The sequence below is a fragment of the Poecilia reticulata genome, linkage group LG19 (genome assembly GCF_000633615.1).
Source record: "Poecilia reticulata strain Guanapo linkage group LG19, Guppy_female_1.0+MT, whole genome shotgun sequence".
Classification (NCBI taxonomy): domain Eukaryota; kingdom Metazoa; phylum Chordata; class Actinopteri; order Cyprinodontiformes; family Poeciliidae; genus Poecilia; species Poecilia reticulata.
The window spans coordinates 25,474,488-25,487,815 of NC_024349.1; the positions used below are offsets into that span (position 1 = coordinate 25,474,488).

Below are 13,328 nucleotides of genomic sequence, written 5' to 3' on the forward strand. Positions count from 1 at the left end.
AAAAGTTGCAGGACACCGGCCCTCGAGGACTGGAGTTTGACACCCCTGCTTTATGTAATTTCTGCTGTAGTTGTAAATAAAAAAAAGATTTAATTAGATGATTACCTCAAATACATTACATCCAGTGCTGCATGTATTTATGAAGTCATCAAATTCTATTCTATATAAAATTATAGTAATGTCAATCCTTTGTTTACCGTTTCAATGATTTATGGACAGCAAATAAACAGACTCCAGTGTAAACCAATGAATAGGCATTTATTGATGACACAGTCCAACTAACAACATGCAGTTGTACATCAGAATTCCTTGGTTTACAAGAACAGACTCAAAAACAAAAGAACTGATTTGCTAAGTTTGAAAATAAATCCACCAACCAATCTATCATTTGTAAGCACTGGGGCGCTCAGATATTTCCTGGTTAGCTGCTTTTTATGTGCTGACAATTTCTTCTTCAGGTTGGTGAGTAGACCTGAAAAACAAACAGCCTGACTTTGTGAATTAAGAGATTTTAACAGCATTTTTGCTGCTCATTTTAGAGTGTGGCATCAGTGATCATGGACTCCGTAAAATATCTTAATTTAATAAAAAGCTAAATAAGTTAGCCTCAAGTAAGTAATCACAAATGTTACATTTTCTTGTGACAGGGCTATTTAATCTTGTATGTAATTTTCTGTCAAGGAAATGTTTGAGCCACTTGTTCATTCTGTGACTCGAGGCGATTGCAGCTACCGGTAGCTAGCTGCTAATACATTCTTGCTAGCTAGCTAGCATTTCTGCGTCTATCATGAGTAAACACAAATTTATCTCCAGTTGGCTAGCACCGTTTGTTTTCGCCACTAGTTCACTTCTTCTACGAAGCTAGGAGCATTTTGTAGAAAATAAATATTTTAAGATGGGCGCTACAGGGATTAAGAACCACAAACAGACCCCAGAAATGTCACTATTTATGCTATTTTGATTGCAACACAGCAGAATTTTGCATCCTCTATATTTATTTATTTGGGGGATCTTAGATTTAATTCAAGATATTAAAAATGCTGAAATGTTGATGTATCCAGTGAAATCTTGTGAAGGCCTTGCTGTGTGCGTTCTGGTTTTACTGGTCTACTATCAAAGTATAACAAACTAAAACAAATAGTGAGAAGAAGCATCTTTACCTAGAAATAAGGTTTTAACTTCACAGAATTTTCTGTTCTTTCGGAAAAGGAGCAATGTTTTTTTTAGCAGATATTCAGGTAATTGTGTAAGGAACACAATTTTTATTCTCATCTCCAACCTTCTAACTGTTTTGGGTCATTATCCTCTTATAAAATGAATCTAGAGACTTCTTCAAACTTCCTTTATGGCATAAAGTGATTAAAAATGACACAACATTCAACAAAAGTAGAACTCAATGTTTTTGTACAACAATGCACTTAGTTTAATTAAAGAAACACTTTGAGGAGGTGAAATATTAAAGTAGCATCAATGATTAATTGATTTAATCTGATCTAAATGTAACAAGCTGGATATTCACAGGAGGCACCTTACTTTTAACTTCTGCTGACTCCTCACTGTGTTAATCTTGGCCTCGCTTTATTTAATCCCTAGATGGCAGCAAGGCTGACACAGACTTACTGTCAGCCCCGAGAAGGTTTTAAAGTCAGATTAAAGAATATAAAGCAATTACAGGAAGAAATTGGGCACATTCAGAGCGTAAGGCAAATATTATCTGGTGAGAAAGGAGAGTGTAATGTCTTCGGTGTGAGGGAAATGCAAAATGACAGTAAAGGGGAGAAAACGCTTGGGAGACGAGGCGAAAGCGAGGGACGGAGACGGGAAAATGCGCGTTGACGAAAGAAGTAAAGTAAAAACAATCATAAAGCAATAGAGTCGAATCGTTTTAAGGTGGTGATTGTTGTTTAATTCGCATTGCAGCAGCTCATAGGCAGAGACTATCACAAGTTACTGTGGGCGAGCTGACCAGCACAAAAATAATAAAACCACTTTAAAAGCATCTGTCTGGTCAATAACAGGAGTAAGGGCTTGAGTAACTTATTCATGGGCGCCACCATTGTTAAAGTCCTCCAAACATTTAGCACAGTTGATTAGCACTGCACTTGTCTAAACGTTTTGCTGCACAAACGTACCACAAGTAATTTACATCAATTTTGCTTGCGTTTTTTTAGTGACAGAAAAGTTGATCTCTGGTGACCGCTGGAAACTTTTTTTTCCTTTACCTTAGAAATGACAGCACCACACACAAAAATATATTGCTGCACAAACCACCAAAAATTTAGCACCGTTGATTAACACCACATTTCATTTGATTTTGTAACTGTGGACCGGCTGGTTGACCACTGGAAAGATTTCTTAACATATTTAAAATGGTAGCAGCACAAACAAAAACTTTTTGCTTCACAAACGTTGGACACCAATCTTATTTAATTTGATGAAGGAGAAGCAGCCATCTTCATTCAGGTTGTCTTTTGCTACTTTAACCCGCCTCCTTCAGGATTCCAGGTATACGTTCACATAGGGTGTTCTCTCATCTCCAACCATCTCTAATACCCAGATATAAATAATGTTTGTTTGTATCCAACCATAATCTTTTTGTGCTGATCCACAGCTAAAAGCATTTCTGCATTAGCAATAGCACCAGATAAATCATTTCAGCTCAATGTTTAATAAAAATCATTTTTAAACCTTGATGTTGTTCACTCATTTTGGAGCATTTCACTGTCTTCAAAGTCAATAAAGCAGCAACCAAGTGAAAAATGTTTCCCTCAGAGCTATTAAAACACATTAGCTAAGACGCAGATTAGTCATCCACAATGCCTCAGCATTAATACCGGGATCAGCCTGTTCCTGCAGTTTGATTGTGTCTGCCTCGCTCTTCAAAGGGAGTTTGAATTGGATCTCGTTCGTTTGTGTTTTTGCCTCTGGCGATGCTGCGCTGCTGATGCTGATATGGGAATATGTATCAATCACCCGTCGTCATTAACATGCTCCCAAGACAAAATCCCTGGAAGCTTGGAAGTAGAAAACACCTCTCTGTGTTTTTATTATTATTATTATTATTATTATTATTATTATTATTATTTTATTTTTTTTTTTTTTAGCCAAGGATAAAGGCTCATTTTGCATTTTGTGCAACATGTGGCGAGAAAATTCAGTGCGAACACTGAGTGCCGCACATGAAATGCACAGATGAATCAGTGCCTCATTTCTCCATGAGCGTGTTGCTGTTTTCCCTCGGAGTCAAGATATTCGCGGCACCTTCAGCTTTCGCTGGAAAAGGAGGTCCGCCGGGGTACGAAAGCATCTGCACATGTGACAGGATGATGCATCAGCTTTGTTTAACAGAGCATGACCGAGAACACACACACTCACTTACGGAGTCGTTTATCATCCGGCGCGCAACTAGAGCTGAGGGTGTAGTCTACGATTCCACCGTGTGTCACCTAACAGCACGTTTCCGACCCCCGGCCACGTTACCCGCAGTGGAGGGTCCACTTATCCCACTTGACTCCAGGCTTCGGGCGTTGTAGTCAGTAGGTCACCCCTCGTCATTAGGTGTGTAGGTTGATAAATCTCCGCTGCCGGCAACCTCGGTTTGAGCTCATTCGTCAGCTGATGATGTGATTTTTTCGAGACCTCCGATGGGGAAGCTAATGGGCTAGCTGTCTCTTGTGTTGCCTTCCTTGACCCCTGATTTTCATCCAGTTGTAATTAACATGATTTTTTTTATAGCTTGGCTTATCAAACCTATTCGTATTTCTGGGCGTTTTCACATCTGTRAAGGCTTCAGAGGTTTTATTGAGCATTAGTGAACAAACGGCATCGTGGAGACCAAGGAACACAGCAGATGGGTTAGGGAGGACGTTCTGGAGAAACGCAAATAATGTTAGGGTATAAAACAGTATGCTAGCTTTGAACATCTGTTCTAGCTAATATTTGACAATGGAACTGATGTGACGCAAACTTAGTTCTCCATTTTATCTGACAGAATGGTGAAGGAGAACATTACTCAGAGAAACAGGCAATGGTGACTCTGGAGGAGCTTTGGAGAAGCTGACGACAGGACACACATTAGCTGTTCTACTCACTAGCCTTTCAAACTAGGTGGCAAGGAAGTTACTGTTTAAGCAAAGTCATGAAAATAAGCTATTTACGTTTGGTGGAAGAAGTTGCTCTGCTCAAATGAGAGCAATGTCAAACTTGTTTGCCTCAAAGCAAACTACGTTGAGAGGGAAACCAGCAGGGCACATTATTGGCTATGTTCAAACAGCAGGTGTTCCTTATTTTCCACTCTTTGGGGTAACAGCCAAACAGCAAATGACGCTCCTGGGTTGGCTGCTCTGCAGACGCCAGGCATTGGCATGTCAAGTGGCACTGAGCCTTGGTGTTTCAACTTCCCCAGCTGCTTTTCCTTTTGAATATTTTAGATATGTTCTTGGAAAATATCTCTAATTTGGCATATTTTCTGCAAAATATGAAGTTACATTCCACAGAAGGGTCTGCCAATAGGTGTATCCACAAATACTGAATTGAAAATAGGCGGGGTTCCATAATATGAGCTGCAGACGGCTTAAGACTGGGACTCAGGTTCGTTTTCCAGCAGCATACCAACCCTAGTCATACCGCTGGACTGTCTTAGATCAAATCACATTAATGTTTTTAGAAATAGTCCCAAATCCAGTTGAAAACGTCTGACAGGACTTTAAAACTGCTGCTGGCAGACGCGTTCCAGCCAATCTAAGCTTGGGCGACTTTGTAAAGATGATCAGGCAAAACTTCCAGCCTCTGGACGTGTAAAGACGAAGCGGAGTTTCAGCCGTAATGGCAGCCGAGATGCGTTTCATCTAAGCGTCGCTGATGGGGGCTGAACACAGAGCCCCCAGATTTCTATTTGTAGAAAGAAAACAAAGCCCAGAAACCGAGTTTGGAATTTCTAAAACACAATAATAAAAAGCTGAACCTCCTCCTCTCCTTGTTTTCATCTCTTTTTCTGCATCCCGGCATCACTCAATCAGCGTTCGCATTGTTTGAACACCCCTGCCTCCCGTTTCCCTACTTGTTGTCCCCCCCTCCCCCTGAAACCCCTCTCCTCCTTTTTCTTTCCTGAATAATTTCCCGGCGGCACAGATGGAGGCGGGTGTGCAGGTGTCGAGCATCGCTGTGCGCTCCTCTCTGCCTCCTCTGTGCCGCACACAAAACAGGGACATGCTGTGAAATTATGCAGATATTTAGATTGGAAGCAAAGAACTTTTCTGTTTTTTTTTTCCCCCCCCTCCAAGCGGCTTCACGCATCTCTAGCTCATCCTTTTCATGTCCCGTACAAAGGCGAATCCTTCGCCCGTTTGTGTACAGCTTGTACTGTATTGTCAGAGAATACTGATTGGGAGTAAGTGCTTCGTCCTTCCATCATTTTTCCTCCTTAACTGTTTTCAGACTGAAGCAGGAAAGTGGAGCATGACGCAAGAAGGGAGAAAGACGAATGAGGAGTTTTATGTCCTCATGCAATAATTGCTAATTGCACACACACATACGCTCTGAAACACGGGGTATTCATGGACACCTTGGTAAAATACCTCCTGAAAAATGAGACGTGCAGTTCTTGAACGCTGCTGCCCCCTACGGATCAGAGACAGCATCGCACCTGCACCTTAGATTTTTTTTTTTTATTTCTTAAAAAAAACACACACAAAAAAAAAACACCGAGGATCAGCTCAGCTCTGTGTTTTCGAATTAGGCGTATTGATCAGGGCAGCCGCTGTCAGACAACGCTCCTCATTATCTGGCGTCTCTTCCGATTGCGCTGTTGACTCAGACTTCCCTCAACCGTATGCGCTCGCGAAAGAGAGAGAGAGAGAAACAAAGCCCGAGCAGATCACCGCGCTAATGACGTCTCTCACTGTGCAGCGTTGTATTGCTTCGGTCACACCTGCTTGTGAGTCACGTTTCCTCCAACTTCTGCGGGAGAACATTGGACGTTTTGTTGTTAGCGCCAGAAGTGATCTTTTTTTACAAACTAAAAGTAGTTGGGAAGTGAAAGGAGAACAAAGAAAAAGGTTTTCAAATAGTTTTGTAAAAAGAAGTCTGAAAAGTGTGGTGTGTATGTAGTTTAGTTTAGTTTGTTAGTTTATTTAAACTAATAAACAATGTGCAAAAAACATTAATAAAAGATGATTTGCACCAGATTTAGCTTAAGCTAGTTTCCATCTGTTACCTTTTAGCGGGTGAGTTCATAAAACAGTCTAATATCTTTGAAAGTTTCCATATACAGTCACATATACAGTCATATATACAGTACTAAATGCTAAACCTTAGCTCTATCATTACTAATGCCACGCTAATGCTAAAGTGCTAAAGCGCTACGTTCAACCATGTTGATACAATGCTAAAGCAGAGTGCAGCTTGCAGAACGGCATCGTGGGTGGAGAACCTGAGGAGAAGAAGCGTAACTGCTGCATAAACAGTCTTCACCCATTTCAAAATAAAAGCACGGATATAAACATGTAGCTACTAGAAGAATTGTTAAGTTGACAATCAAACCTTCCTCACTGATGACCAACTCGACTAAAAGTTTACAACACAGACAAGTAAATTAGAGATTTAGAATTTACCGGTAAAAATTAAAATAATAATTTGGGGGAAGCTACGTGCTAAGTATTTTCAAAATTAGCAAAAACCCTAAAGCGCTAATGAAAAATTAACTGCTCTACTGGCGGATTCGCGTGAACTCTGAAGGAGCTGGAGAGATTCTCAGCTCAAAGGGGGACAATCTGTTGACAGGAAAACTTTACTGAAACGAGATCAAAACTGGACTCCTTTTTTTTTGCTCTGTATGCAAAAGGTTAACAGAAAACTGACTGCCCATTACCCTGAGCACACCATCCTTATTCAAAAACACTACGGCGGTTCTGCCACTTTGTGGACGGATTGTTTTTTGCAGCATGGTTAAGGATGCTGGTCAAAGTTCCTGGGAGGATGGGTGGAAAAAAATACAACACAATACATGAAGAAAACCTGCGTTAGAATGGCCTAGTTAAAGCACAGTCTGATTGAGCTGGAGCATTTTTCTGAAGAACAGGCGAAAATGTTAGTTTCTAGATGTTGCATTGGATTTTAATTAAGGGGCTTATTATTCACTTTACTAGTGAATAATAATGATAATAGTAAATAAGTTGACATATGTATCATTTTTCTTCCAGTTCACAACTATACCTTATTTGTCATGTAAAATCCCAATAAAAGACGTTTTTTTATGGTTGTAAAGTAACAACATGGGACAAAGTATATGCAGCACTGTATATACTGTACGTGCTTCTGGGTTTCAGATTAGCTGGGAAGCTCATCTGGAGCTCAGCTGCAGCACCTGGTGCCTCGCTGGCACTAATTGCACATTCTCATCAGTACATTGGCTTAATTAGATGTGTCTGTTTCCTCAACTGCAGAAACCGAAAAGATGGCAAGAACGASAAGAGCAGAAAGAAAGAAAATCAAAAAAAGTTATTTGTGAAGCACTGCGTTAAAGAAATAATAATTAAAAAAAAACAATGTGTGTGTCTTATCTTAGCCTCTTGCAATGCTCAGAGTATATGGAGGTGGAGAGAGAGAGAGAGAGAGAGAGAGAGAGAGGGCGAGAGAGAGCGCTCCAGGCATCCCTTCTCCATCTGGTCTCATCTGTACAGTAGTGACCTAACCGCTTGCTGCACAAACACAGAGGCCCATGCGGATCACTAACACCCTGTCCTATGTGCTCCAGCGTGATCAGCAGAGCCCCAGGGCTGAAGCTGGTGGTGGAGACACTGATGTCGTCACTCAAGCCGATCGGGAACATCGTTGTCATCTGCTGTGCCTTCTTCATTATCTTTGGCATCCTTGGAGTCCAGGTGAGAGGAAAGGGCGCTACGACAAGCTTCATTGCTCACTGTTAGCAACATCACATCATACAGGATCAATGTTTCCCCCAGAAAACTTGCTAAGCCCTGTGGTTGGGTGCTAGGGCAGTCATTCCGTCGTGTTTTTGACTTAAAAAATATATGAAGTTGACAGGAAATTTGAAAATATCATATGATAATTGTGTTATTTAAATACAGGTCGATTCATAGCTGAACACCAACTATAAAGCCTTAAAAATGCAAGCATTTAAGAAAAAAACTTAAATAAATAAGCAATGCTTAGCCTGGCGGGGGCACAAGTAAAACCTGGTGGACCGCCAGGATTATAATACACTGGGGGAATCCCTGCAGGATCACAGGAGAGTCCTTTTTTCTCTTGCAAATGCAACAAATTCTAGTTTCTACATATGTTCTCTTCAATATACCTTATTCATGGGCATTACCTCTTAGATCAGAGTAAAGAGTGCAAAGCCAAGTATCTCTCCGTACCAATAGGGACCGTGCCTTTGGAGCAGTTTGAGCTTCTGTTTATCCTTCATCAGTGTGCTAATGACCATAAACCATCTGTCCAAGTAAAGTCATGAAACATTACTGGCTGTGAGGACACCATGAGGAATACTGAATCCTCTCCTCATTTCTGAGGCCTTTCTAGCCAAAGATGTGCATTTTATTTGGCCAAATATTTCTACAAAGCAGCGGTTGATTAATTTTGTATAAGCTTTCCTACATATCACCTGCTTTAAACCCTAAAATTAAAAGCCAACTTCAAGGTTACAGTGCCTCGACCTCAGTCACCTGAACAGCTTTGCTGGGCCATGCTCTGGCCAGAGATCCCATTAAAATCTCACCTTCCAGTATTGATGTCACAGTCTGAGACAAATTATGTGTGCATTTTCTCAGTGAAAACAATCCTTCTCTGAAAGGGCTTTCCTTCCGCTGAACGCTGGAACCGAACCCAACAGTTGTGAAGTGGCTTTACTGGATGTTTTGTGTTTTTTCTCCATAGCTTTTCAAGGGGAAGTTCTATGTGTGTCAGGGGGAGGATGTGAGGAACATAACCAACAGGACAGACTGCGAGGGGGCCCACTACAAATGGGTCCGGCACAAGTACAACTTTGACAACCTGGGGCAGGTAGGAAACCCCATACCCATCACCTGTAACCCTTAAACCAGGTCGATGCTGACACCTATAACCGACCACGTCTACCACCAACTCTATTGTATAACAATGTTACTCTGCTTTTTTGTTTGAGGTCTCCCAGAAAGAAGCTTAGCTCAGCCAGTCTTATTGTTGTATGTATTCAGTAGTTTGATTCTGTGGCACAAGTTCTTCTAACTGACTTGGTTTCAGTAGGAAACCTAGAGGAACTTTGGTGAACTGAAATTTCCATCAGGGAAAGAAGAAATTGAGTGTTATTATTGGGTTCTATTTCCAAACATTGAATAAACTTGTTTGGTAGACTTGGTTTGACTGAGGGGCTTCTACTGTCAAAGATGTCACTGTGAACTCCTACGTATTCTTAAGTATTACTCAAATGTGAGTTCTTTAGGCCTTCATTAAATAACAAAACAAAAGCCCATTCCTCAGCCCAAATAAAATCCTTGGTTGAGTTCTTTCAGCATCATATTGAATTGGCAACGAACCCCAAAACCTCCTTCAAGCTGGCAGTACTGTCTGGGGCATGGGTTGTCAACTCCAGGCCTCGAGGGCTGCTGGTGTCCTGCAGCGTTTAGATGTGTCTCTGCTTCAACACATTCGAGTCTAATAGTGAGGTCATTAGCAGGAGTCTGGAGAACGTGACAGAATACAGAGGAAGTTAGTCAGCCAATCGTTTACAGTGTGTTAGGCTAGGGACATGTCTAGCAGTTGCAGGACAATGGCTCCCAAGGTCTGATTTGAAGACCCCTGATCTAGCGTTGACTTTACTGACTTTGAGATGTGATGATGGCATTGTAAACCTAAAATAAAAAATAGAAGATTGTGCACTTTTAATACAAATTCCCTCTTTTGCTTTTCTGTCAGGCATTGATGTCTCTTTTTGTACTGGCCTCAAAAGACGGATGGGTGGATATCATGTATGACGGCCTTGATGCTGTAGGAGTTGATCAACAGGTAAATATCTTAAGATGTTGACAGAACTAATGCTTGTCGTTAGTTTGACCCTTTGCCAGTTCCTACAACAATCTTGAACCTACAGTTTTCATAACCATGGAAAAACCACCTTGTATTCATGTTCATTAGCCATTCTGTAATTGTAACCTTTGTCTTTATTTCATGAAGCCTCTGGGAAACTAAAATCATTCCCTTTTTCTTGTGTATTCCAGCCAATAATGAACTACAACCCGTGGATGCTGCTCTACTTCATCTCCTTCCTCCTGATCGTGGCCTTTTTTGTGCTCAACATGTTCGTGGGCGTGGTGGTGGAGAACTTCCACAAGTGTCGGCGCCACCAGGAGGCCGAGGAGGCCAAACGCAGGGAGGAGAAGAGACTGAAACGAATGGAGAAAAAGAGACGGAGTAAGGAGAAGGAGCTGGCTGGTCGGTAGTCTTTCCACATCTTTCTGAGTCCTGCTTGAATTTGAGCTTGAGCCTTTTTTTTTTTTCTTTCCTTTTGCTTTTTAATTTGGTTTGGCCGAATCTAGAAGAACGCAATTAGTGAGCTAGCGCCAATCATAGTTGCTACTGTGCGGTAGAACCTTCCCTTTCTATTGACAATCCTCTTCCCCTTTTCCTTTAGATCCTCCCTCCCCCAGGATAGTTTGCAATATAGTCCAGTGGTCATCTGCTCTGCCTCTGCAGACCTAACCACAGACTTTGGTTGCTCTCCTTCAATACTAGCATCAGGTTTGTTACGTTGGTTGTTGAGAAAAGCTCCCAAAGTTGGAGGGTCTACAGAGTTAGAGCAGCTGACCACTGGAGTTCCCCCATCATTCCTTTCCCACTGCCCTTACCTTGCCTGGTCTACCGTAGACGTCGTGCTTGGGATGGCCCTTTGAAGCATGCCCAGTGGGTGCTGACATACAGGGCTTGCATGGTAGAAGATACACAGAGCTAGAGGGAGGGGGACTTGTTGGATAATAAATCAGGTGAGCTCCCCCCTCCCTTCCTCTCTTCTGCATGTGGTTTAGTACAGCCGCAGGGGGCAAGGGTTGAACCACAATCTGGACGCTACGCCTTAGCTGAGATGTGGGATCACTGCAGAGGAGATTTGTATTGCTGAGAGCTCATTTCCCCTCCCCTGCGGCTGTATAGGAGTTCATAACAAACTGCCTGTTTTGATTTTTGCCCTTTCCACTGCTTCCTACACCTTTAAAAAATGTGGTGCTAGCTGATGCTAGCCTTAGCCTTGTTTTGAATCAAGCGCCTGAACTCATGGTATTGTATCAGAGATGCACTGAAGAGAATTTTGCTGCCAACTTTCTATATTGTGTTTTTTGTTACGTTTTGATCGGGAGATAGGATTTGGACTTCAGTCCAAAGTAATTTAGTCAAAGTAATCAACACTATTTTCTGAGTAACGTAACTCCACAACCCGTCTATTCAGGGATTTTATTTTTTTATAGAGCAGATCTGAAATATTTGAATGAAAAGCTGAAATTATTACATTCAATGCTACTCGACATGCTACTGGCTGGCGTTTTGAAAGCAGCCAATCCAGGAGTACCATTTATTTTCCTTGGTGCTGATTGGCTATATTCTGAAGATCGAAAGTTAGGAACACTGTTGATATTAGCTCCTGTGGTTGTGCTAAAATGATTTCCAATGTGCGCAGTAATGCCTATTAAAGTATATTTGCTGTGTGAATGATCAAATTAGGGAGTTATAAGCATATTTAGTGAAGGACTCAAATATTCATGGATTTTCACTGTTTCAAAAAACCAGATATTGTGGATACAGCAGACATGTCTATTCTTTTAAGTGTTTTAGGTACTTTTTTTTTTTTACCTTACTTTAATACTGCACTCATAACAAAAATGGTCAATTTTAAGTTTTTGTTTGCACTATCATGACTGTCTAGTTCTAACCTAATAAGATGGCTTCACTGACTGGAAAAAGATCCGATTTTAGAGTTTGAGAAGTTGAGGGCTTACCAAGCTAACTATGACCAATTTCTCTCGGTGCATCTCTGTATCTTACCTCATATTTTAAAGGCGCTTTCTTTTTTTATTACTTGGTACAAGGAGCAGTGGACACAAATAGTTACTTAGAGCTTACAGTTTATAGATCTCTCCTGTATGATAAGCTAAGTTCTTGAGAAATACAGATGGAAAATTAATCTTCCTTTTACAGAAGGTGTCTGACAAGAGTATCTGACCAATTGAGAAAACTCCCCTTTCACACACAGAATACATACGCAAACGTTGTGTTGGAAGGACGGGCATCTCTTTTTTCTTCTCTCACATCTACAGTTTGTTCCTTTTTGAATATCTTTGCCCGATTTTGAGATGAACGTTGCACCTCCCCTCATACAACCGTGCCGAAAGATGGTTTCTTAGCAGTGTATCACCACAGAAAGCCAAGGTTACCTGCAGATGTCGAAGAGTTACAGGGGTAACTCGACAAGACGTTGGGTATACAGTAGGTAGCTGAAAACGACCTCCACCTTGTGAAAGTTCTGGGAACAAATTGACAACATTGATCAGAAGAACTGGACTCAGAATCACTGGAAAGACCTAACACAGGCACATAAACCAGCTAAAATCTTTCATCGCTTCCTTCTAACCTTACTCCATCCCTCTTTCCCTCTTTCTCTCTCTTTAACTCTCTCTCGCTCTCTCCCTCTCTCTCTCGTTTCGAACACTCAGTCCATCCTTCCTTCCTTGCTTTCTTCAGCCTCTGACTAACACGGTCTCATTCCTCTAGATTTATTGGTTCCGGGGGTGAGTTGGGCCCTCTCTGACGGCACACTGAAAGGTACAGAGTTTCCAGCATGTTGTATGTGTCCCCTTGAACACCTTACCCCCCCTGCTGCCACCGACCACGACCACCCACCATGGTGGCTAGGGTTCTAATTTCAGTGATCACGGGAGGTAGGGCCCCATCCTGCGTCGCCGCCCCCCTGCCTCTCTCCCATCAGCCTTCAATCTGCTGGACATACTGTTACCTGTTTTCTCTGTCGTGGCTTTGTCTTTCACAGCTGCTCCACTCTTGCCTGCGATCCATCCACTGTCCACAGCACCGCACCGCAGCTTCTCCACCGTAACGAACGAACGAAGACCTTAGCTAATTTGATTCAGCCTAAGATGGACTGGGGTGAGACAGGGAGAGTTTGGTAATGAGAAACAACTAGAGGAACTTTGACCTTAAGAATTGATTGACCTCTTATATTTTAAATATGTAGTTTGAGAGATCTTCCTTTAGAAGATGTGTAGAAACAATAACAATGATTTTGTACCGCACGGGAACTTGTACACTCACGTCTTGCAGTCAGGAAACAT

At 41.7% G+C, this 13,328-nt stretch overlaps 1 protein-coding gene across 15 annotated transcripts in view; it reads left to right on the top strand.

Annotated features, from left to right (window-relative positions):
* Positions 1–13,328, top strand: part of cacna1g (calcium channel, voltage-dependent, T type, alpha 1G subunit) — a 301,230-nt gene that overhangs the window by 246,266 nt on the left and 41,636 nt on the right. For 9 of the 15 annotated variants that reach the window (XM_008437993.2, XM_008437987.2, XM_017310770.1 and 6 more), the window contains 5 exons: positions 7,754–7,880; positions 8,896–9,021; positions 9,913–10,002; positions 10,215–10,407; positions 12,754–12,804. In XM_008437993.2, the coding sequence (XP_008436215.1) occupies positions 7,754–7,880; positions 8,896–9,021; positions 9,913–10,002; positions 10,215–10,407; positions 12,754–12,804 (587 nt within the window). Of the gene's footprint in view, positions 1–7,753; positions 7,881–8,895; positions 9,022–9,912; positions 10,003–10,214; positions 10,429–12,753; positions 12,805–13,328 lie in introns of all 15 variants that reach the window. The other 6 variants (XM_008437998.2, XM_017310772.1, XM_017310773.1 and 3 more) reach the window with 2 other exon arrangements.